This window comes from Macaca thibetana, chromosome 3 (assembly GCF_024542745.1).
Source record: "Macaca thibetana thibetana isolate TM-01 chromosome 3, ASM2454274v1, whole genome shotgun sequence".
NCBI lineage: Eukaryota > Metazoa > Chordata > Mammalia > Primates > Cercopithecidae > Macaca > Macaca thibetana.
The window spans coordinates 108,850,816-108,877,679 of record NC_065580.1 but is presented as its reverse complement, the minus strand read 5'-3'; the positions used below and the strand labels follow the sequence as shown (position 1 = coordinate 108,877,679).

Genomic DNA, 26,864 nt, shown 5'->3' with positions numbered 1-26,864 from the left:
TATTCTTTATTGAGCATTAACTATACGCTGGTCATCATAGCTTGGTATTTCCATGTGTATCCTTGGTGGTTTCATACAACACTGTGAAGTAGGCACTATTAATACCTTTATCTTACATGTGAGCCACTCAATCAGACATAGGTCCTTCATGGTTGCCTCTGGAAGTCTTATTTTCAGTTTATATTAATTTTCTTGTCAATATTTTTGATGGGAGTTTTTTTTTTTTGATGGGAGTTTTTAACCAGCTACCAACACTCCACTTAACTTGTACTAAAATCTAGTATGTACATTTCTTATAAAAACTCTATAGTATGATAAACTCTTTTCTTGTTACTTTAACCATTGTTAGTGAATTTTCTTGTTACTTTAAACATTAAGAAAACTGTGGAAAATATAGAAAGTTATAAAGAAGAAAATAATGATCACCCTTAATCTTATCATCCAGAAATAGCCACTATTAACTTTTTAACATAGTTATAGTCTTTTTACATATATACCTAATTTCATGTTTCTTATGCTTATCAATTCTTCCCTAGTTATAATGCCCAATTCTTCAAAAAATGCAGTGTATTCTACTCCATCTTTCAAAGAAACTCTTATATAAGTGACAGGACAATATTAGTTAATACAGTGATTATATGTCCTTTAAATATTTATGATACTAGATTCCTCCAACTTTTGAAAAACAATACATTTACAATGAAAAATAACATATTTCCTATTACTTACATGTAGTATTGGTTTGTGAAATGAAATTGAATGATATTGAACAATTGGTAATACATGTGTGAATCTGTATACAATTTTATTTAAAACATATATCTTTGTTAATGACAGTGAAAAAGGAGAAATACTAGCACATTTTATGAACAACTAGTTTTAGAATAGAATAAAAAATCATTTTTCATTTAGAATAATTACTTTTGCTCCAAAGAAAATTTACCTCTTGAAGGAATCTGCATGGACTCTGACTTATTGGGTAACTACTTTGATACTTAGGTTTATTTATTAATATAACATTATAAATATATCTTGGGGAAATATATGAGCTATGAAAATGTCTAGTAAAGCAAGAGATGTGTATCATTTATTTTGTTACTCAGGAAAATGAGTTCTTCATATATTCCTAAAGTATATTAGTTATCTTTCTTCTGCCCTACTTTTTAAAGGCATCAAGTACAATTTGTTACTTATGTCCTCTGTCCCAAAGAGGCTGTATGCTGTGTCTTGTCTTTAACTTATTTTTGATTTGTTATTTGTGGACCTGGCTTGTCTATTCCGCTAAAAAATACATTTTTTAGGATCAAGTGTTGGGGCCTTGTTTTTTCGTATTTCTGGGTGACCCCTGTTTAGTATGGGGCCTGTGTATCCCATGATTTCTTTGAGTGTTTATTGAGTTGAAGGGAGTATCAGAAGATGGTTGAGATGGAACTTACCATCATCCTGGCTTCTAATACTGTCCCGATGAAGTAGATCAGGGGTCCCCAAACCCTGGCCTCAGACCAGTTTGTGGCCTGTGAGGAACCGAGCCACACAGCAGGAGGTGAGCAACAGGCGAGGGAGCATTACCGCCTGAGCTCCGCCTCCTGTCAGATCAACAGCAGCATTAGGTTCTCATAGGAGAGCAAACCCTACTGTGAACTGAACATGCGAGGGATCTAAGTTGCAAACTCCTTATGAGAATATAATGCCTGATGATCTGTCACTGTCTCCCATCACCCCCAGACAGGACCATCTAGTTGCAGGAAAACAAGCTCAGGGTTCCCACTGATTCTACATTATGGTGAGTTGTATAATTATTTCATGATATATTACAATGTAATAATAATAATAGAAATAAAGTGCACAATAAATGTAGTGTGCTTCAGTCATCCTGAAACCATTCCCCCCGCCACCCTCTGGTCAGTGGAAAAATTGTCTTCCATGAAACTGGTCCCTGGTGCCAAAAAGGTTGGGGACCACTGAAGTGGATGAATGCTTTAGTCAGACAGCTTTGGTCTACTGTTCACAAGCAGCTGAGTACCAATTATGCATTCAGCATTGTGCCAGATGCTTTGGACAAAAAGACAAATAAGGCATAGCTTCTGTCTCTAAGTCATGCACAGCCTGCTAAAGGAAAGAGTTATATAAAGAAATAAGTGCAGTGTAGCACAACACTTGCTCAAAGCCACACAGCCTGTGAGGGGCAGGACTGGGATTCAGTTTTTTTTTGTTCAACTCCACAGCTGCCAAGCCAAGATGCTTCCAGAACAGAAAAACTAGGAGTGCTGATAGTTTTTGCTCTACTCCTCAGAGCAAAACATCAACCTTGCTCCATTAACAGAAAATGCACATCTTTCTTTTAAAACATTATTAAATTAAACATTTTGTTTTATTTACAAATTAGGTCCTTCAGAAACTGGGGAAAGCTGATGAGACAAAAGACGAACAGTTCGAAGAATATGTCCAGAACTTCAAACGGCAAGAAGTGAGTCCATTTGTTTCATTTCTGGAGTGGGAAATGGTTTAAATGTGTTTGTGTCTTAGCATATAAGCAAAATGCATTAAGATTAAAAAAAGAATAGGTGGAGTTGGCACTAACTTGAGAGTAACACTTGCTAATTCTGTAGAATTTCCTATGGAAGATGGTAAAAGGCCATAGACAGTAGATTTTGGAATTCCAGGAGATAAAGACTCTGCTGTCCTGGATTGCTTTAGTTTTTTATTATACTTTATTTTTTGAAACAGGGTCTCACTCAGATTGCCCAGGTTGGCGTGCAGTGACACAATTTTGGCTCACTGCAGCCTCAACATCCTTGGACTCAGGTGATCCTCCCACCTCAGCCTCCTGAGTAGCCGGGATTACAGGTGTACACCATCACATGTGGCTATTTTTTGTGTGTTTTTAGTGGAGATGGGGTTTCACCATGTTGCCTAGGATAGTCTTGAACTCCTGGACTCAAGCGATCTACCCACCTAGGCCTCCCAAAGTATTGGGATTATAGGTGTGAGCTACCAGGCCCAGTCTTGGACCACTTTAATACAGATGACAGGTCTATAGGAATGCTGGTGTTGCTGAAGATTTATATTTCATTGAAAATTAGAAAAGCAGTAGTTTAACACTTCTGGTAAAATAACCTTAATTGTTGCATGCTTCAAGAGCATGCATTCGCAACAGGGAGTATACTAATACCTTCCCTAAGGGGCTGAAAATTGGTTCTTGGTGGGTGAAGAAAACTTTTTCAGTGTATAAAGCAAAGATAAACATACATTAGATAAACAGATATATAGTATGCTTATGATATTAAAATTTTACAGGCGGTGTAATTAGGAAAAAAGTCTTAAAAGACTCCTTGGGAAGGTGACAATGAAAAAAAAAGGTTGAGAAACAGATTGTGATGTTTGTTCCTTTAGTGTATGTGTTTAACAGACATGTGAATATAGAAACTATTTTTAAACTATGTCTTGATCTCTAATGCTTGGATAATTGGCTAGAATATCTCTCTTTCGGTAACACACATAAGGGCTAGGGAGGGGAAGATAGGAGTGGGGCTGTCTGAGGTTAGAAGCCTCAAATCTAGAAATCATCTTAGAGATGGGGTGGGAAGAAGAAAGGCTGAGAAGGCTTTGGGAAATGGGGTTTGGGCATTATAATGTCTAATTATGTGGGGAACAATATAAGGACATGGATTTATTTTCCTGCTGTCATTGGAGCTACCAGTGTCCACAGAAGGAATTATGGCCTCAGGGATGACACCAACAATGGGAAATCATCACAGGTTTTATTTTGCCCCCTTTGCTCCTGACCTTGGAGGTTTCTTTCCTCCATTTGTGTATCAGGGTTCCTGCTGTTTCTCTCACCAAGACATTCTATTTCTTTTCCTCACCAAGAGGGATTATACATTTCAGCAGGTATGGAGCCAGGTAGATCAGTTTTGCCAAAACACATTCCTGAATGTCTCCAGTTTCATCCCAAGACTAAGGGTTGGCAGATGTGATAGGTAGTCAGTTTACCATGAATGGGATAGCAAACATATTCTATCTGAACATGAGAAAAGGGAGAGGGGAGCTGGAGAACAAACAGTAACAGAGAGAAAAACTGATCATGGCCAAATGAACACATATTACAGAGAGCTTTGGCTTAATAAAGGTAGGAAAGAGAATTCCTAGGGAAATATTGGACTTGGGCCCACAGAATAAGCACTCTCCTACTCTCCTCCAGGAGAAAGGGTCTCCAAATCAACTTCTGTTCTCATCTGGTGATTTTTCACACATCTCCTGCATGTGGGTAACTCTCAAATAGATCATTGTCTTGGATCACAAGAACTTCCCATACACAAACTTGTCCATCAGTGCCCTGTGACTTTGCAGGCAATCCCAAATGTCTGCTCTAAAAGATTGGATTTAGACTGAAGAAGTGATTCATGTTTACAGTTTTCCCTACCTATGGATTCACACTGTACCCTTCGAAACCTTGTTTTCCTGTCTGGCGTATCCCCATGGAGCTAATTGATTCTTTGCTCTTGGAGTTTTTCTCTATCACTTCTATGGCACTTTGATGTTGTTAGCACCCCAGAAGGTTAACTTTGGAAGCATCAGGTTTAGTAATGCAGTCATGCCCGGAAGCACTTTGCATTTTCCGATTACAGTGAATTTTCATTTTTTTTTTCAGCTTTCTTGACTGCCCCAGGTGAGGATTGTTTTTTGTCGAAGGTACCAGAAGGTACTAGAGAAATGTGCCATTGATTAAATAATCAACTACATTGGCAGAATGATTGGTGCCACTAGGAGCAGCAGAATGGGGTGACTTTAAACTGCTGTCCTGCTATGTATTTTGGTCACTACATACAATATTCATTTTCAGATGTTATGGGGCATAGTATATTAGCACCCGTGAAGATTACCACCTTAGTTCTCCCAAGAATATTAGCAGTATTTAAAACCTGTGTGAAACTTCAAAACTTGGGGAAATTTGAATAAGCAATCCTATTTCATAAGAGGAAGGCAAATAGACTATAAATCTAGGAAATGTTATTTCTCAGGGAGTTTCTTGACCCCATTTGGTTCACTTTGAAAACATTTTTGCATCTAAAACATCTTGCATTTTCATATTTCGTTTTGATATTTTTTTATCAGAAAGTTTATAATCATTATAGTGGAGTGAGAGAGTGCCTTACCCCTGTTTGTAAACAAGAGAGAGACAAGGAGAAAGGGAAGGAGGATAGAAGGAAGAGAAGGGGAGGGATTTACTTATTTTCTTTTGAAACATATTAAAGGTTGAGAAGTGTAGCCGAAGGCTGATTTTATTAATACTCTACCGAGAGAAGAATCCTCTTGCCCCCAATATGTATTGGTGATGAATTTGTATGTGTTGCGTATGCTGAAAAAGGAGTGGTGCTTATGTAGAAACATTAACCTAGAAGGAAGGATCTGCCAAGATTATGGTTACATCTGCAAGGTCTATTATTCTTAGTATTAATGTGATGGTGAATCAGTAATCTGAAGAGAAAGTATTATCTAAAGGCTACATACTCTAAAGGCATTATCTAACCTAGGAAACCTAGATTCCACATTTTTTCTATGAGTATATATATTTTATATCCCAAAAGATACTATTGATAGTATAAAATGAAACCATATTTGGATTTGTGCATTGTATTATAGTCCCCTGACCACACTCAGGTAGTGCTTAATAAAGAAGTAGACCATTCTAGGATGTTCTAGAATTATTCAAACATTTATGGGGGTTCGATTATCTTGCTTTTAGTTTCCTTTTACAAAATCATAAGATCCTTGTAGTTATTGATCTATTCCTTGCTTGTTCATGTTGGAAACAAAAGGGGCTGAAAGGTCTCTGTTTGAACTCTGGCTTGGGGCTATGCTTTATTTTATCCCAACCCTAAGTTTTCCTTTTGATCTCAAACTTCTTTTCCTTCAACATGGTTTGTGTGAGGCTGAGAGCATCGATAAAGGGTCTGTACATACTTTCTTTTGTCCATTGGACTCCCAATTGCTGTTGCTTTTGTGGTCCACGTTTCATAAACTACTTAATTAAAACAAGGAGAGCCTGGCACCGTGATACATGCCTGTAGTTCCAGCTACTCAGCAGGCTGAAGCTGGGGGATCACTTGAGCCCAGGAGTCCTGGGTTGTCATGTGCTATGCTGATTGGGTGCCCGTACTAATTTCAGCATCAATATGGTGACCTCCCAGGAGCAGGGAACCACCAGGTTGTCTAAGTAGGGGTGAACCTGCTCAGGTTGAAAATGGGGCAGGTAAAAACTCCACACCTGTGAATAGCCTCTGCACTGCAGTCTGGGCAACACGGTGAGAACTCATTTCAGAAGGGAGGAAGGGAAGAAGGGAGGAAGGGAAGGAGGGAAGGAGGGAGGAAGTAATTAGGTGTAGTGCATTAGGGAATAGAATGAACTCTTCTACAGAGAACTTGGAATTTTCCATGACAATGCATGCTAAGGAGAGCAAGGATTGTAGAAATCCAGCAGAAAGAACAAAATTTGATTTCATTTCCTCCTCAGAGGGCCTTTCTTCCCCGTTCTATTTTCCGTCTGTTATGAAAGCTGCTAACAAGTAGCAAAATTGACTGGTGTGAACATCACCTGCTTTCAGTTCTACCGGTTTTCTGCTGACAGGTCTGTTAATGAGCAGGAAAAAAGGTCCCCTGTGGGAGGAAGGTCCTTGGTTTCTTTCCCTCCTTCCTGCTAATAAACTCGCCCAGTAAGATGCTGCACCTGTGACAAGTGTGCTAATTAAAAGATGATACATTGAGGGCTGGTTGAGTCTAGATAACCAACTATTTGGTCACATTTTAGTGAGTGCAGGTGTGAGCACCCTCATCTAGGTCCCGTCTAAGAACAACAGTTCAAATAAAGGAAAGAGAGCTTTGATTCTCCTTCTGGCATCTCCATAGGCTTCCATTCCCTCGTTGAAATACCATAGCAGTGTTGTGTGGCTCCTCCTGGCCATGACTGAGTGATGGGCTAACTTTTGTGTAATATGAACCAATAAGAGAAGAAACCCTGGGACCTTGAAATCCTCTCCAGTGGTGAGAATTCAGACCAGCCTCCCATGAGTAGGATGCTCTAGCAGCTGTTTAAAGCTGGGCCATGTCTTCTCCTTACACTGAACTCACCCCTCTTGGGCACACAGATCCTGTTTTATTGCTTTCATGTTTTTATTTCCATGGGAGCTAGTGCTTTGCAAGTAAACTTAACAAATACTTGCTAAACTTGAAGCTGAACGAGTGGCAGAAATTATCACTTTGAATGCATTCCTAGAGTACATTTTTATTTCTGGGATGGAAGAGATGTTGTATATGGTATGTATTTTTGTAAGCAGTTTCATGACATTTTCAAGAACCTAGTATATGTACATAAAAATGACTAAAGAGAAAAATTTTAGAAGTTTTAAGAAAGAATGTAAAATAAAGGTATACTGCCGCTGTTATATATGTTAATGTGTGGATAAAATTTTAATTTATGAAAACTTATACTTACCTTAAGAAGCTTTTTGCAATTTGTTTGAGCAGATAGGCCTAGTATATACCTTAGAACATTTATTTTTCCCACAGATAACCATGATGTGAGTATATTAATGTATCTACCTTTCATTAAATATTAATCTTGACCTTCTTGTGATATAGCTACTGCCTTGATTAAATGTGATCCCATAAGATCTGTTTCAAATAATGATCCAATTCCAAATGGCAGTGTGGAGAGCCTCATTTGGCCTACACAGCATCCTGTCAGGTTACTAGACCTTCTGGATTCTGAATAAGAACCTAAGTTGGCAAGTTTTGTGCCCTCCAGAGCAGTGTTTTTCAAACATTAGCTGCATTGAAGTTACCTAGAAGGTGTTGGTAGAGCAGGTCGCACCCAGCAGCCTGTGCTGTACCAATGCCTTCCAGGTGACTTCAATGCAAGTGATGTGTGGGGCAAGGCCTGAGAATCTGCATTTCTGACAAGTTCCTAAGTGATGCCAGTGATGCTGGTCTGGGGACAACACATTGAGGACCAATGCATTGTATCTATTCATGCAAATTTTTACAAGTGTTTCCTCTGGTTTGTCCTTAAAAATTCTAATTCTATGTTTGATGTCTATTTTTAGTGTCTATTATAAATATGGATAAAGATTTGGTGGCTATGTTCTGGATTATCTGCGATCTGCACAGATTAAATAAACTAAGATGATCTGATATTTAACAGCCATGATTTTTGAGTGCAGTGATGGAGCTCGCTTCCTTCCAAGGTTGTAGAGCTGAGAGGCTGGATGCCCTGTTAAGAAATGAATGTCCCTGCTCACACCTTGATGAGAAGAAGTTTCATGAAGCTCTTTTAAGATAGTCTGGTTTAATAGGGGAAGTTATAGAAAGTATTAGAACTCTGGACGTAGGGTCCTGGGGAAAAAAAAAAATGATTATCTGGGAAATCAGGTTTGGCGAATACAAGGCCTTGGAAATGAAATTGTCTGGTCCTGAAGCGCCGAGGCAATGCTGGAAGGGAAATTTATAGCATTAAATGCTTACATTAGAAACAAGGAAAGGTCTCAAATCAATAATCTAATTTCCTACCTCAAGAAACTTGAAAGGGAAGAAAATAAACCCAAAGCAAGCAGAAGGAAGGAAATAAAAAAGAACAGAAATCATTGAAACTGAAAACAGGGAAACAACAGAGAAAATAAATGAAACAAAAGGCTGATTCTTTGAAAACAATCAATAAAATTAATAAACCTCTAGCAGGACTGACAGGAAGAAAAAAGACACAAATTACCCACATCAGAAATGAAACAAAGGCTATTACTATAGCTTCTGTAGCCATCTAAAGGATAATAAGGGAATTCTATGAGCAACGTTACACTGCAGATTCGACAACCACAAGGGATCAATTCCTTTACAATCACAAACTACCAAAATTTAATCAAGGTGAAGTAGACAATTTGAATAGTTTAATAAGTATTAAAGAAAGTGGATTTGTGATTTAAAATCTGAAAAAAATTTCCACACCCTCTGATAGTTTCACTGGAAAATTCTAGCATTTAAAGAATTAATATCAATTTTACATAATCTTTTTCAGAAAATAGAAGAGGAGGGAGCACTTCTCAACTGATTTTATGTGGGCTGTATTACCTTGATACCAAAACCAGACAAGAGTAGTATAAAAAGAGAAAACTGCAGACCAACATGTCTCATGAAGTTACATATAAGAATCCTTCAAATATCAGCAAATGAAGTCTAACAATGTATAAAAAGAATTACACAACTTTGCCAAGTAGGATTTATTCAGGATATGCGAGACTGGTTTAACATTCCAAAATCAATCAATGTAATTTACCATATAAACAGGGTAAGGAAAAAAATCATATGATTATATCAATTGATGTAGAAAAAAATTGTGACAAAATTCAACACCTATTCCACAATAAAAATGCTCAGCAAGTTATGAATAGAAGAGAATTACCTCATCTCAGTAAAGAACATCTACAAAGAAACCTACAGCTAATACAATTAATGGTAACAGACTGAATGCTTTTCTCCAAAAATTGGAAACAAGGCAGGGATGTCCATTCTCGCCAATGCTATGCAGTGTAGAAATGGAAGTCCTAGCCAGTACAAGAGGGAAAATGAAAGGAAACAAAAGGCGTACAGCTTATAAAGAAATTACACTCATTTTATCTGCAGATGACATAATTATGTACATAGAAAATCCCAAGACATCACCCAAAATACTACTGTAACAAATAAATGAGTTCAGTGAGGTCACAAGATATAAGATCAACACGTAAGTATCAATCACATTTCTATATACTAATAGTGAACATGTGGAAATCAAAATTTAAAACACAACATTTATAGTCACTCCAAAGAAAATGAAATATGTATGTACACACTAAACAAAACACATAGAGGATCTATATGCTTAAAATTATAAAATACTACTGAAATACATAAAAAAGAACTGAATACTTGGAAAGATATACTATATTCATGGATTTGAAGACTCAACACAGTGAACATGTCAGTTCTCACTAAATTAACCTATAGGTTTAATGCAATTCCTTGAAATTTCTATAGCACATAGTTTTATGATCATAGATAAACTTATTCTAAAATTTATATGGAAATGCACAGGCCCTATCATAATTAAAACAGTGACAAAGACAAAGTAGGAGGGAAAATTCTACTCAAATATTAAGACCTACTACATAGGTGAAATAATCAAGACATTGTATTGCCAGAGGGATAGACATGTAGATTAATAGAACAGAATAGGTGACCAAGAAATAGACCCACACAAATATGCTCAACTGATTTTTGACAAAGGTTTAAAAGCAATTGAATGGAAGAAAGATAAACTTTCAACAGATAATGCCATAGTAATTGGCATCCAGAGGCTAAAAAGATGAACTTTGACCTAAAACTAACCCTTATACAAAATTAACCTAAAATAGATCAAGAACTTAAATATAAAACATAAAGCTTTAAAACTTTTGGGAAAAATAGGAGAAAATCTTTGGGATCTAGGGTTAGGCAAAGAGTTCTTAGATTTGCTACCAAAAGCACAATACAAAAGAGGAAAATGTGATAAATTGGACCTCATGCAAATTAAAAACTTCCTTTGCAAAAGAGCTGTTAAGAGAATGAAAAGACAAGCTATGTACTGGGAGAAAATATTTGCAAACTACATATCCAAGAAAGGACTAGTATCCGGAATACGTAAAAGAAACTCTTAAAACTCCATAGTAAAAAAATTTAAACAGTTCCATTAGAAAATGGGCAAAAAATATGAATAGCAGCTGGGTGCAGTGGCTCATGCCTGTAATCCTAGAACTTTGGGAGGCTGAAGCAGGTGGATCACTTGAGGTCAGGAGTTCTAAACCAACCCAGTTAACATGACGAAACTCCGTCTCTACCGAAAATAAATAAATAAATAAAAATAGCCGGGCATGGTGGTGGGTGCCTGTAGTCCCACCTACTGAGGCTGAGGGGGAAGAATTGCTTGAACCCTGGAGACAGAGGTTGCAGTGAGCTGAGATCATGCCACTGCAGTCTAGCCTGGGTGACGGAGTGAGATTCTGTCTCAGGAAAAAAAAAAAAAAAAAGGAACCATGGATAGATATTTCATTGCAGTAGATATGTGGCTACGAAAGAATAATATGAAAAAAATTTTAACACGTATTTAACCATCAGAGAAATGCAAATTAAAACCACACAAGAAATCACCATACACCTCTCAGGATGGCTAAAATAAAAACTAGTGACAGTGCTAAATGCTGGCAAGGATTTGGAGAAACTGAATCACTCATACATTATGTGAAATGACTCATAGCCACTGTGGGAAACAGTCTGGCTATTTCTTAAAAAATTAGACATGTATACCATACAATCCAACAACTGCACTCTTATACATTTATCCCATAGAAATGAAAACTTATGTTCTCACAAAAAATTGTTCACAAATGCTCATAGCAACTTTATTTATAGTAGCTCCAAATTGGCAACACCCCAGATGGCCTTCAAGGGGTGAATAGTTAAACAAACTGGAGTATATCCATACTATGGAATACTAGTAAACAATGAAAAAGAAATAACTACGGCCACACACCCAAGCCTGCTTGAATCTCCAGGGAATTATTCTGAGTGAAAAAATCCAATTCTAAAAGGTTGTATACTGTAGGATTCCACTTACGTAACTCTTTTGGCATGGCAGAATTGCAGAAGTGGAGTAAAGTTTGGTGATTGCCAAGAATGAGTGATGGGGGTTGGGGTGGATGTGGTTATAAAAAGTCAATACGAGGGATTCTTGTCCTGACTAGAAAGTTCTGTATTCTGACTGTGGTGATGGATACATGAACCTACACATGTGGTAAAATTGCATAAAACTAAACACATGCACACGCACACAAGCACAAATAATATGGGTAAAACTGGGAGAAGCTGAATAAGATGGGTAGATCGCATCTATGTTGTGACATTGTACAATAGTTTTACAAAATGTTGCTGTCAAGGAAGACTGAGTACAGGATGCAAAGTCTCTCTCTCTCTCTCACTATATATATATATATATACACACACACACACACACTACACATATATACACAACCGTATATAGATTATATATAATTGTGTATATATACACACAACTCTATATATACACACACACAACTGCAAATGATTCCATAATTACATCATTAAAACGTCAATTAAAATATATCCCCTTTCACAGGCTTACCTAGAAAAGCATACTGCCTCACTACCTCTGTCAGAACAAACACACTTGAAGGCAGAAGCCACAGATTCATGTTCTTGCCGAGATGGGTCAGGGAACATAAACGGGCTAAGTAGACAAGGTATAAAACAGTAAGGAGTGGTGAGGACTGTGCTGAAGCAGCTGTCAACTCCAGTGCACACAAGTCACAGGAGGATGTGGGCCCCACGTTGGTACATCAGATTTTCAAGAAAAGATTAAATTCATATTTTAATAAAATTTCCCAATTTTATTTTGTATATTTTAAATTTAGAAGTAATTTTAACCTTACGAAAAGCTATAATAATAGTATACAGAACTGCTGTGTACCATTCACCTAGACTTTCCAATTATTTTATCATTCTGTCTAAACATGGATGCATCCATGCCTCCATGCCTCCATCCATCTATACATCCATCCATTAGTATCCAAAAACGACACTATCCTACACAGCCATAGTTCCTTCTGTCAAAGTCAGTGAATTGCCATTGATCCCACATTACTGTCTAATTCACAGATCCTCAAATTTTGCCTATGACAAAACTTTTGCTGTGCGGAAGACGATGAAAAGACAAGTTAGAGGCCCAGAGAAAATGTTTGCAACATATGCCCTAATTGTGTTTTTTAAAGAGCCTGTATGCAATACAGGGTCATGTGTTGCCCCTAGTTGTCAGGTTTCATTAGTTTCTTTAAACTAACTCTCTTGGAAGAATGTTTCAGCGTTCTCTTGCCTTGTATGATCTTGACATTTTTTAGTACTGCCCAGTGTTTATTTGTAGAGTGTCCCTCACTCTGGATTTGCCTGATACTTTTCTCATAATTAGCTTCATGTTAATAATTAGCTTCTGGGAAGGTTACTACAAAAGTAAGTGATGCCCAGTGTATGCTGTCAGAACACACATCATGTTTATTTGTGCCACTGCTAGTGATGTTAACTTTTATCACTTTGTGATGGCACAGCTCAACAGATGATATGCCAGGTATCTCTAGTAAGATAAGATGATATCTGCCAGGTATCTCTAGTATAGAGTTAATACATAAGTATTTTCTCTATTAAAATTAATAAATATTTAATGAGTAATATTAATAAATATTTTGCGGGGATTAGTTTGAGACTGTAAATGTCCTGTTTCTCATCAAACTGTCACCTACTAGTTTTATCCACTAATGCTTCTTCTTTAAATCAGCTATACTCTGATGCTTGCTACATTGTGAATTATTTTGAATTCCTTTTAAACTTATTAATTAGCATTCTACTCAATGGTAACATTTTTGAGTATTGTGACATTGTACAATCATTTTGCAAAATGTTGTTATCTCTGCCCTCACTCCTGGTAAAAATGTTTCTTTCTTAATTAATTAATTATATCAGCATGTGCCTATGGATTCCTAAGTTATTTGTTGGGTTATAATTCATTATTATTAGTCGTTTTGGAGTGCAGTTGCGCCAAATTTAGCCAGTGGAAGCTCCTAGGAGTTGACTCCTTTGTCCTTTTGACAGATCTGCTTAATTCTCTGACAATATTTTTACCCTTTTGGTACTAGATGTTTCAGGATCTCGTTGTGCTTCCCTTGCCCACATAGCTTGGAATCAGCTGTTTTTCCAAGAAAGCCTGGTTTCTTGGAAAAATCTTGGTGGAGATTGGGATTTAGAAACCAATATCTGGGTTCCAGGTATATTCTTTGCTCCTAGGGTATCATGCTTCTAGGCCTTCTAAGTGGACAGAATATATATGTGTGTATACACACACACACATACATGTCTAAGAATACATATCTATATACAAGTATTTCTACACACAGACATCTATATTATCTATCTATCTGAAACAATGACCCTTCTAACTGCAGTTCAGGATCTCCTGCTTTATTTGGGCTCTCCCCTCCACTCCTTTATTTTTTATTTTTAATTTTTTTTTGAGACGGAGTTTCACTCTTGTTGCCCAGGCTGGAGTGCAGTGGTGCAATCTCCGCTCACTGCGACCTCCGCCGCCCGGTTTCAAGCGATTCTCCTGCCTCAGCCTCCTGAGTAACTGGGATTACAGATGCCTGCCACTACGCCCGGCTAATTTTTGTATTTTTAGTAATGATGTGAGTTTCACTGTGTTGGCCAGGCTGGTCTCAAACTCCTGACCTTGTGATCCGCCTGCCTTGGCCTCCCAAAGTGCTGGGATTACAGGCGTAAGCCAATGCGCCCGGCTGGGCCTTCCCCCTTTCTAGATTTATACCTTCCTCTTTGAGAGTGAGAAACCTGCTTTCATTATCTTCAACATATGTATATTTATTTGCACAGTCTCCTTTATGTAACCAGCCTCCTGACCATGTGGGCCATCTCTTTGTCTCCTGTGCTGCACCAGTCCAGGGTCCCCTGCTCTCTAGCTCTCTAGCTATGGGCTGATTCATACCCTACACTTTCATTCATACCTACACTTTCCCCTTCTCTCCCCTCTGGAGGCTTGCTGACCAAGAATCCCTGCCCACTTAGTGCCCTAGCCGAGTTCCCGCTTGCTGATGGTATGCCTGCTGCATTCTCTCTGCCCTCACTCCTTGCACCATGCCTTCTGAGAGTCTCCCTGCTATACTCACTCACTCTGACTGTGCATCACAGGAAGTATCCCGCTTATTTAAAATACTGGCACCTAAGTCAATTTCGTGATGGAGTTTGTAAAATAAATCAATGTCTATAGAACACATTTGACCCATGGGCTATAACAATACTAAACCTACAAACATTATTACACATATAAGTGTACTAAAGGATAAGCATTATTAATGTCCTGAGGAAAAGGTAACAGTTAATATATGGCCATATTAACTTAGCGAGCAGTTTGCTTTTTAGACTTTAATAGGATGGCAGTTATCAATTTAAAATGTATGGTTTGTTTGCGTTTACTCTAAAAGAATTAAAATGTGGTTCTTGACTTTTGGAAGTACAAGATCCTTGCTTGAGGTCTCTTTTGTCGTTACCTCATGCAGTGACCCCACAGGTCCCAAGCAGCTCATTGTAACCAGTGTTACTCTACCTTATCAGGAATTTCCTATGGTAACTGTAGTAATAAACTTCATAGGGTGGTAGATTTGGCCTTAATTATCCCTGTTCCACTGTGGCCGCTGAGGGAAATCTCAGTAGAATTTTCAACACTGGGATAAGGGTCACCCATGCCATGGCAGTACAAATTACAGGTTTATTATATATGGAGCATTATTCTTTCTGTTGTTGATTTTTAATACTTTTATATAAAACAGGCATTATTCCAGTCATGTGTTTGAGAAAAGGAGGGTAGAGAAATAATATATTTAAGTCAATAGTGGCTTCACAGGGCTCTTTATAATCACAGTGGTCGAAGTATTTGAAATGCAGTGTCACAGTAGTCATTACATTCATTTAACGGCATGTCATTAAGTGTGGGATTAAATGGCTGGTTGTCTTCATGTTTAGTTTACTGTCCATTGTTAGACATCTTTTAGCAGAGCATAACAAGCCTAAAATTGGATCAGGCTTATCATTGGGTCCTTTATATAATGTGCAAGGGTGTTAAATGGAGAGAAAAGAAAATGTCTTGGTGCTGGTTTAAGACCCACCAAGGTCTTAAATAGACATGGCAAACCATAGGGACAGAATTCTGGTGACATTTCAGCAAAGATTGTATATGGGAAGCACCTACTGAATGTCTGGGTCTCAGATACACAGATACACAGCTACATTACTATCATGTAAGAAAACTGGATAATAAATAACGTACTACTGAAGTATACAGAGGAAGAGAGACTCCTGACTGAGGGGATGGGAATCCCTCCAACAGAGAGTGAAAAGTCTGTAGATCAAGAAAGCAACATAGAAATGGGGTGGAGGATAATATTTCCTTTCCTTTAATGAAGTATTAAGAAAAAAAGAGATGATGCATGGAGGGGTATGTTCTACTCAATCTGCACTTTTCCAAAAATCTCTCTCTACCTTTTTCCATTTGTTAAAAAATGTATCTGACTCCACACATACATTTTTTTTTTTTTTTGAGATGGAGTCTCGCTCTGTCACTCAGGCTAGAGTGAAATAGCGCTGTCTCTGTTCACTGCAACCTCTGCCCCCTGGATTCAAGTGATTCTCCTGCCTCAGCCTCTGAGTAGGTGGGATTACAGGCACCTGCCACCATGCCTGGCTAATTTTTGTAGTTTTAGTAGAGACAGGGTTTCGTCATGTTGGCCAGGCTGGTCTCGAACTCCTGACCTCAACTGATCGACCTGCCTTGGCCTCCCAAAGTGCTGGGATTACAGGTGTGACCCACCACACCTGACCCACACATACATTTTAACACAGAAAAATCTCTGACCTCTTGTCTGGGGTAGTTTCCTTAAGATACTCTCTTAGGAATATATATTTACATGACTTGGAGCAAATTCTACTTGTTTGGAATTTTTCTTTATTCAGTGCCCACTCTATAGGACACAAATTATTTGTACCTAGAGATTGCTTTGGGCTTTCTCTCACATTCATAGCACTCAGTCTTTCTTTGGCCATCCATAAGGATTTGATCACACTTCCCCTTTTAGTTTTTGGCGGAACTCAACTGCCTAACAGCCAAATAAGTGGCTTTTCTCTTTAGGGATCCCGTTAAGAAGGCTGATATGAATTGAGATGCTCTGATGTAATTAAAAGCAGAAAAGAAGTTGCTACAATGAATAGTTGGTGGTCTATGTCTGTAGTGTAATTTGGGGACTGAATTGCTGGCTTTCAAACTCTTTTCCACTTCCCTCACTGCAACTACTTCCTTATCATTTGAATGCCCTTCCTTCCTGGATCTCCCTTCTCCTTATGCTCAAGTCCCATCCTTCTTTAAGGTCAACTCACAAGGAATATTCTAGTGGTATTTTCCCCATCCCCTCAGTCAGGAGTCTCTTTTCCTCTGTATACTTCAGTAATATGTTATTTGTTATCCAGTTTTCTTACATGATAGTAATTTAACTGTGTATCTATGTTCTTATTAAATTGTGAAATATTTAAAGGAAGACTCAACATTTAGTCATTTTTACAAACCTTCAATGGCTTCTAGTACTTGCTAGGTACCTAATAAGTACATCCCAGTTTTGACTCGCCTGCTTGTCACACTTATTCTCTGTATTTACCCTTTGCTTTGTGTTATTATGTACTGCCTCACTCATTTAATATCAAAGCCCCTCTTTTTAAAAACTCTATGTAAACTTTATGACTATACATGCAAAACATTTATAAATGAAACATTGGAAGATTGAAGTCATCACTATATTAAGAGGATAATGTACTGTGACTAGGGAGAGTTTATTCCTGGAGTGTAGATGGTTTGATTCCCAGATGAATACTTTTTTCTGATAAGTTGACGTCTTGTAGAATTTAGGCTATATAAATCATAATTCCAACAGAATGTTTTATAGATATAGTTAAACTGATTCTAAGATTATATGCATATACATATATATATATATACACACACACACACACATCATACACACATACGGGGGGAGAGAGAAAAAGAGAGAGAGAGAAAGGCAAGGGAATTAGAAGAGCCAAGATGATTTTTTATTTTTAAAATTTTTATTTATTTTCAACTTCTTAGATTCAATTTTATTCCTTTTATGGCTGCATAGTATTCTGTGGTGTATATGTACCACTTTTTTTTTTTTTTATCAAATTAACAACTGATAGGTACCTAGGTTGATTTCATAAATCTGCTATTGTCAATAGTACTGCAATGAACATGTGAGTGCATGTGTCAACACTCCTCTTTTTATATTGTCATTTACTATACCTCTTTTATCCAGGCCTGACATGGCCTGGGCTTGATCCTAACCTGGACTATGGAGACTAGAGCAAAGTTTTGGTCACTCCTGGTTCAAAAACTGCCCTAGTTCCTGTGGTATCTGTGGACACAGTATTTTTAGTCTTCTAAGAATTTTACACACATTTACAAACAATAAAATAAATAATTTTAATTTTGCCTAAGAATGTTTTTCTTGTCTTTAAGTCCAAGTTAGGTTCTTCAATTTGTACAATTTTAAAATATTTTTAATATACTGGGTTTTGGAGTAAGATTATTCTCTTATAGGATAATGTTTTTACCAGAGAGCCTTAAAATATTTAATTGATATCAATCAATTGCTATGAGAAACTTTGTTTGTAATTATGAGTCTTGTTGCCTGAATTCATACGGGATTTCCATTGATCTTTAAACTCAATAGTTGCACAGTATTCTATAAGTGAATTGGTGCATGTCTGCATCTCTTTAAATAAAGTTTACCTAGAGATGCTAAGTCTGTTTTTTGCTGCTGTAGCAGAATACCACAGAATGTGTAATTTGTAAAGAAAGGAAATACATTTCTCACAGTTCTGGAGTCTGGGAAGTCCAAGGATGTGATGCCAGCATTGACTCTGCTATCTGATGAAGACCATCCCATGGCAGATGAGTGGAAAGTAGAAGCAAGTTAACATGACACAGAGGAAATTGGGTTGAACTTATCTTTTTTATCAGAAGCCCACTCCCATGATAACTAGCTCACTCCCATGATAATGACATTAATCCATTCATGAGTGTGAAACCCACATGACCTAATCATCTCTTAAAGATCCTGCCTCTCAACACTGTTGCAATGGTAATTAAATTTCAAGATGAGTTTTGGCAGGGATGTTCAAACCATGGAATTCCTCCCTGATCCCTCAAAACTCATGTCCTTCTCACAATTCAAAATACATTTATTCCATCCCAACAGCCCCAGAAGTCTTAACTTATTCCAACGTCAATTCAAAAGTTCAAAGCCCAGAGTCCTGTATAAATCATATGTGGATGAGACTGAATGCATGATTCATCCCGAGGCAAATTCCTTTCAGCCGTGAGCCTGTGAAATCAAAACAAGTTATCTACTTACAAAATACAATGGTGGAACAGGCATAGGACAGACATTCCTATTCTAAAGGGGATAAATAGATAAGAAGAAAGAGAAAACTGTTCCCAAGTAAGTCCAAAACCCAACAGAGAAAACATTAAACATTAAAGCTGGTGAATAATCACCTGTGACTCTATATCCCACTTATTGGATACACTGGGGCTGGGGTTGGGCCCCCATGGTCTCAGACAGCCCTGCCCCCATGACTTTGCTAGGCTCAGTTCACCCAGCTTTAATGGGTTAGAGTTCCATGATGGTGGCCCTACAAGTTCTATGTTTTCTGTGGCAGCCCTGCCCCAAGGGTTTCACTATCCATTGCCCTAGTAGAGATTCTGTGACACCTCTGCTTTTGTGGCAAGTTTCTGCCTGAGTTCCAAGCTTTTTATGAAATCCTTTGAAATCTCATGGGAAGAAGAAGCCATTTCCTCAAAGTTCTTCCATTCTGTGCACCTGCAGAATTATCACCATGTGGACACTACCAAGGCTTACCACTTGTACCATGTGGAGCAGTGGGTTGAGCTGCTCTTGGGACCACTTGAGCCACAGCTGGGCTGGCCAAAGAGTGCTGCACTTAGATGTAAGAAGCAGAGTCCCTTGGTTGTCCTGGGCAGTGAGCCTGTGGAGGGTACCCCAGGTCCATCTCCCAAAACCATTCTGCCCTTCTAGAGCTCTGAGACTGTGATGGGATGGGCAGCCTAGAAGATTTTCAGAATGATTGTGGGGTCTTTCATTGTCTTGATGAATACCACTTGGCTTCTTTTTGTTCATATTAATCTCTTTAACAAATGATACTTGGCTATACCCTTAGCATTGTCTCTCTGATATGCTTTTTATTCTTTACATAGTCAGGCTTTGAATTTTCAAATCTTTTTGTTCTGCTTTCCTTTGAATTATAAATTGCATATTTAAGTCATTTCTTTTCTCTGGCATCTCACTATATGTAGTTGAAAGTAATCACACAGCAACCTGAATGCTTTGCTGCTTAGATATTTCTTCCATCAGATATCCTAGTGCATCACTGTATTAGTCTCTCACACTGCTATAAAGACCTACCTAAGACTGGGTAATCTATAAAGAAATGAGGTTTAATTGGCTCATGGTTCCTCAGGCTGAATAGCAAGCATGGATGGAGCGGGGAGGCTCAGGAAATTTAAAATTATGGCAGAAGGTGAAGAGGAAGGAGGTAGATCTTACATGGCTGGAGCAGGAGGAAGAGAGTGAAGGGAGAAGTGCTTTATACTTTTAAACAGCCAGATCTCATGAGAATTCACTCACTATTATGAGAATGGCAAGAATGGCAAGGGGGAAGTCCACCCCCATGAACAAATCACCTCCTACCAGGTTCCTCCTCCAACACTTGGGATTACAATTTGACATGAGATTTGAGTGGGGACACAAATCCAAACCATATCATTCCTCCTCTGGCCCCTCCCAAATCTCATGTCCTTCTCACATTTTAAAATACAATAATTCCTTCTCAACAGTCCTCCAAGTCTTAACTCATTTCCGCATTAACTGAAAAGTCTACAGTTCGAAGTCTCATCTGAGACAAAGCAAGACCCTTCCACCTATGAGCCTGTAAAAATAGAAAACAAGTTAATTATTTCCAAGGTACAATAGAGATACAGGCATTGGGTAAATACATCCATTCCAAAAGGGATAAATTGACCAAAAAAAAGGGGCTACAGGCCCTATGCAAGTCTGAAATGCAGAAAGGCAGTCATTAAATCAGAAAGGTCCAAGATCATCTCCCTGACCCCATGCCTCATATTCAGGTGACACTGACACAAGGGGTGGGCTCCCAAGGCCTTGGGCAGCTCTGCCTCTGTGGCTCTGCAGGGCACAGCCCCTGAGACTGCTTTCATCGGCTGGTGTTAAGTGCCTGCAGCTTTTGCAGGTGCAGGGTACAAGCTGTCAGTAGATCTACCATTCTGGGGTCTGGAGGACAGTGGCTCTCTTCTCACAGCACTAGGCAGTGCCTCAGTGGGGCATCTGTATAAGGGGTCCAATCCCATATTTCTTCTCGGCACTGCCCTAGTAGAGGTTCTCCATGAGGGCTTTGCTCCTATAGCAAAATTCTGCCTGGACCAGGTGTTTCCATACATCCTCTGAAATCTAGGCAGAGGCTCCCATGCCTCAGCTCTTGCCCTCTGCATACCTACAGGCGTAACACTGTGTGGAAGTCATCAAGTCTTACAGCTTACATCCTCTGGAGCAGTGACCTGAGACTTATCTGGGTCCCTTTTAACCATGACTGGAGCTGGAGTGGCTGGGATGCAGGGAGCAGTGTCCCAAGGCTGCTCAGGGCAGTAGGGCCCTGGGCCAGCCCACGAAACCATTCTTTCCTTCTAGGCCTGAGGGCCTGTGATGGAAGGGGCTGCCAAGAAGGTCTCTGAAAAAAATGCCTTCAAGGCATTTTCCCCATTGTCTTGGCTCCTTTTTACTTATGCAAATTTCTGCAGCTAACTTGAATTCCTCTCCAGAAAATGGGTTTTTCTTTTCTACCACATTATACTCTACTTCCCTTTTAAACATAAGTTCTAGCTTCAGGTCATTTCTTTGCTAATGAATATAAGCACAGGTTGCTAGAAGCAGCCAGGTCAAATCTTGAACATTTTGCTGCTTAGAAATTTCTTCCACCATCTCTAGGGCAGAGGCACAATGCCTCCCATCTCTTTGCTAACAAATTACACAAATGACCTTTGCTCCCATTCCTAATAAGTTCCTCATCTCTATCTGAGACCTCCTCAGCCTGGACTTCATTGACTATATCACTATCAGAATTTTGGTTACAACAATTTAATGAGTCTCTAGGAAGTTCCAAACTTTCCCTCATCTTTTTGTCTTTTTCTGAGTCCTCCAAATTCTTCCAACCTCTACCCATTACCCAGTTCCAAAGTTACTTCCATATTTGCAGGTATCTTTATAGCAATGCCCCACTGCTTGGTGCCAATTTTTCGTATTATTTCATTCTCTCACTGCTATGAAGAACTACCTGAGACTGGGTAATTTATAAAGAAAAGAGGTTAAGTTGGTTCACAGTTCCACAGTCTTTACAAGAAGCATGGATGGGGAGGCCTCTGGAAACTTTACAATCATGGTGGAGAGTGAAAAGGAAGGACACATATCTTACTTGTCTGGAGCAGGAGGAAGAGAGTGAAGGAGGAAGTGCTACACACTTTTAAACAGTCAGATTTCATGAGAAGTCGCTATTATCATGAGAATAGCAAAGGGGAAGTCCACCCCCATGGTCCAGTCACCTCCCAACAGGTCCCTCCTCCAACACTGGGGATTATTGTTCAACATGAGATTTGGGTGTGGACAGAAATCCAAACCATATCAATCACCCTAAATTTCTACATTCCATAAAGACCACAGGGCATGGACACAATTCAGCTAAGGTCTTTGTTACTGTATAACAAGGATTCCCTTTTGTTCAGGTTCCAATGCCTTGTTCCTCTTTTTTTGTCTGAGACATCACCAGAATGGCCTTTACTGTTCATATTTTTACCATAATTCTGGTCACAACCACATAAGTAATCTCTAGGGAGATTCAGGTTTTTCCTACAGCTCTCCTCTTCTGAGCCCTCACGAGAATCACCCTTAATGCTCCGTTCACAGTCATAAAGGCTCTTTTTAGCCTGCTCCAAACTCTTCCAGCCTCTATCCATTACCCAATTCTAAAGCTTCTTCTGCATTTTCAGGTATTTTTTATAGCAACAGTCCCACTTTCTGGTATAAATTTTCTGTCTTAGTCTGCTGCTACAATAGAATACCACTGACTGGGTAATTTATAAAGAAAAATTTATTTCTCACAGTCTGGAGGATAAGAAGACCAAGGGCATGGCATCAGCATCTGCTCAGACATTGGTGGAAGGACAGAAGGTGAAACCAAGTGCACAAAACAGAGAAGAAATCAGGCCAAACTCATCTTTCATACCAGGAGCCCACTCCCATGATAACTAGACCACTCACATGATAATGGCATTAATCCATTCATGAAGGTGAAGCCATCATGGCCTAATCACCTCGTAAAAATCCTACCTCTCAACACTGTTACAACAGCAATTAAATTTCAATGTGAGTTTTGGCAAGGACATTGAAACCATAGCATATACTCTTAGTTGTAGCTATAATTTTCTGCAGGGGTTCTTTAATATTGAAAACCATCTTATTGTGTAAATATTTTCCAAATTTTAAAGTGTTTCATCTTAGTATTAACTTTTAAGGAAGTTTTTAGGTTATTTGATAGATGATATCATGTGCAGGCCCATTTAAAACAATAGCAGGTAACTACTGAGGCATGCATTTGCTATGGATTTACTGAGTGTGCACTGCATACCAGGAATTGGTCTAGGTATTGCAGAAACTTCAGTGAACAAGACAGACAAAGGTCATTACCATTGTGGATCTTACTTCCAAAACAGGGAGGCAGACAATAAATAGAGTACAATTAATAAGTAGATTATACTGTCTACTAGAAAATGATGAGAGCTATAGAAGGAAAACCAAGTAAGGCAAGAATAAGCAGAGCAAAGGGAATGGTTTTTAGAGGCCTGGAGGCAGCAATTTTCAAGTTTTGCCTTTTGAAGCAAAGTGCGGTCAAAGACCAAGACTATAGCTGGGAGAAGGAGTGAGGGTCAAAAGAACATTTTCTTAAGAAGGCAGAAATATCTGTGTACTAAAGGGACTCATTTAGTCCAGAATGAAAATGTGGTGATTCATCAGACAAAGGGGAGAACAGCTGATCTGTGTCCTCGAGTAGGCAGGAGGAGATGGTATCTAAAACACAACTGAGAAATTGACTTGAGCTAGGAGCAGGACACTTTATTTAAGGTAAGAGAGAATAAATTCCCTATAGACAAATCTTTACCAAAAGGATTCTTCACTGACTCAAGGCATTGTACAAAGCACTGAAATAAATGAACAATTTAGAGAAAAATTTCTGTTTTGGTCAAGCTTGTGGTCTAGTTCACAAAAGTCTTCTTTCTTTTGAAGCAATTAAAGTAGTAGGAAAAAGATACAGAATCTCTTGATGATGTCACTATACTTCTATAATTATCATATATTTTGATATCCTAGTTTCATCACTTATCATCAGTGCATGAGTATTCTCTCACCCCAATTGGTATTCTTAGAAGAAATGATTTCTATACCTTTCCACAATCCCATTTTCAGCTAGACTTCCCAGGTTCAATGGGTATCTCCTGTTCATTTCTGCAAAAATCATCACCCTGTAAAGCTGCTCACATAGCATGCTAAATAGTCATGAAATTGTTAGGTGATTGGCTATGAGATTCTTAGTTTAATTTAGATATAGTTGTATTCATTATATGGCAAAAAACAAGGGAATGTGGCCACTGAGCTCTTAGTCAAGACTGCCACTCTCCTTGGTAATATTATTCTTATGGGAAATATGTGCTTTGATTATACAATCTTGATTTAAAGTTTTTAAAATATAAGTATAAACCACTATGATTGCCAATAAAATTTACTTCTGTGGGAGGGAGCAGGTAGTGGAAACCTGTAGGTGTCAAAAGAATGTAATGGCCCTTGCTTTTCAAACTGTTCTGCATTTATCTATAGTCTTTCTATTTATTTCATTTCCAACACATCCAATAAATCTCTTTGCTCACTGGCAAATAAGTCTGCCTACTTCATGGGAATGCTAGGGTGTTGCTGTCCATGGTGCCAGACATGAGGAAGAAAACTAAAACTTGTTACATTTGTTGAACTTGTTTATCTGTTAACCTCTTTATTCTTACTTATTTTATTTCATCAGTAAGAATATCTCTTCAGTTCTAGCCCATCTAAATGAAAAGCCTTAGTTCAAATGGAGCTAAAAATTGACCCAGTCAAATTGCAGATGTCACAGGCATTACTGTGCCATTTCCTATGAAGCTTGTCCCCAGTTTAAGAATCACTTCTAGAGGAAGCTCTTCATGTTATTTCTCTGATGGTTTCCTTTTATCTGTTCTATTCTGTTACCCACTTTAATTGCATTTTACTCTACAATATTAATTAACCATGCCAACTAGGGAGGGTTTAGAGTCCCATTCCTCAGCAATTATTTAGAGACTAATTCTATATGTTTTCCACTTCCCTTGTGAATTAAGCTCATTATTTAGTTTGGATGTATCTGTCTAAATGATTCCCAGGTTAACTGTACCACTCTGGTAATGGGATGCAGAGAATGAGGCATGTCTGTCATCCAAGCCTAGGGAGACTATTGGAAATGGTTTTGAAATCTGCAGAAATGAGCTACAGTTGTTTTTTAGATTTGCATGAGTTTTATTGGTTCCCATTGACGGTGATTCTCTCTTATAAGTCGCCTTGTAAGCCTCACCATGGATTTTGCCATTAGCATAGCAATCTAAAGGAAGGACATACATTAGAAGGAATGTCTTATGGTGACTGACTGAAACATGGAACCAGACATATTTTTAAGTGTCTTTTTAGCAATCTCATACTAGAGCTATATACACACTTAAGTGTCCATTAAGTGACAGACACAGTGAAAAATTAAAGTTTCCCAATAACCATCACCTGGAGGATTTTTAAAAATACAGATTCCTGGGTCCTATTTCAGACTTATGAGTCAGGTCACATGTTTGACTTGTGTCTCTAAAGAGTCATTCTATGATGTTAACCACTCGGTTATAAGCCTGAGATTGCACACATATAATAAAGATAATGCCTTCTTTGATTGCATATCTGCTCAAATATGTTCCCAAACCTGATTAGTTATAAGAATCTTCCAAGGAGCTTTAACAATTTCCAAATTTCCAAGCCTTATTTGACTGACTTAGGCAAAAGCAGTGACAAAGTGTTTTTATATTGAAGACTTTCTACAAGTAGGGCTTTGACATTTGGAAAGCGTTTTGTATATTAGCTACTTGATTCTCATGGCAATCCAGAATTATAATTGTTTTACATGAGAAAACTGAGTATATGTCATAAAAGTTTTCATTTTGGAAATGAACTTAATGATTCTTTTTTCCTTTAGTATTCATGCTTTCTTGTTTCCTCAGGCAGTAGTTTATCGTATTGGGTTATTTTTCTCATATCCATTGTTAGTTGGTTCTTTTACATCTGCATAAATTATTCTTGTATACTCTGGGAGCCTCTATTACTGCAATATTCAAAGCTATAAAATAACTTTCTGAAAAACATAACTGTGTCTTTGATTCTTAAAACTACAAATGAAAAAACAAGGAAGCATTATAAATTCCCAAGTAGCTTGTTTTGGGAAGGTTTTTCATCATGCATCTTCCTCACGAAGATATTCATTTGCAATATGACATGTAGCAGAACGTAGGTCAATCAAGCATTTGTGAAACACCTATCCTTTGCATAATTTATCATTTACAAAGTGTTAGTGGAATGATAATAGTGTTATCCAGCATTTCCGGAGTGCATGATATGTGCCAGGCACTCAGCAGATACTTTATATAACTTGACTCCCTCAACCTTCATGATAGCTCTAGGTGGTGGGTATTGTTATCATCCTTATTTAATAGATGAGGAAATTGGAGGCCTAGAGAGATTAAGTAACTTGCCTCAAGTTGTATGGTTAGAAGTGGCAGAGCTCAGATTTTAAGGGCAGGAAGTGTGATCTCAGAGCCCGTAGACTTAACCACTATGTGATATGAATCACATCTAATAAACTCCGTGGAATTGTGGGCCTTTGAGAAAAACTAGTGAACAATTGAT

The 26,864-nt window shown here is 38.3% G+C and overlaps 1 protein-coding gene across 2 annotated transcripts in view; it reads left to right on the top strand.

Annotated features, from left to right (window-relative positions):
* AMPH (amphiphysin) overlaps positions 1–26,864 on the top strand; it is a 247,506-nt gene that overhangs the window by 88,643 nt on the left and 131,999 nt on the right. For both annotated transcript variants that reach the window (XM_050783311.1, XM_050783312.1), the window contains exon 2: positions 2,387–2,467. In XM_050783311.1, the coding sequence (XP_050639268.1) occupies positions 2,387–2,467 (81 nt within the window). The remainder of the gene's footprint in view (positions 1–2,386; positions 2,468–26,864) is intronic.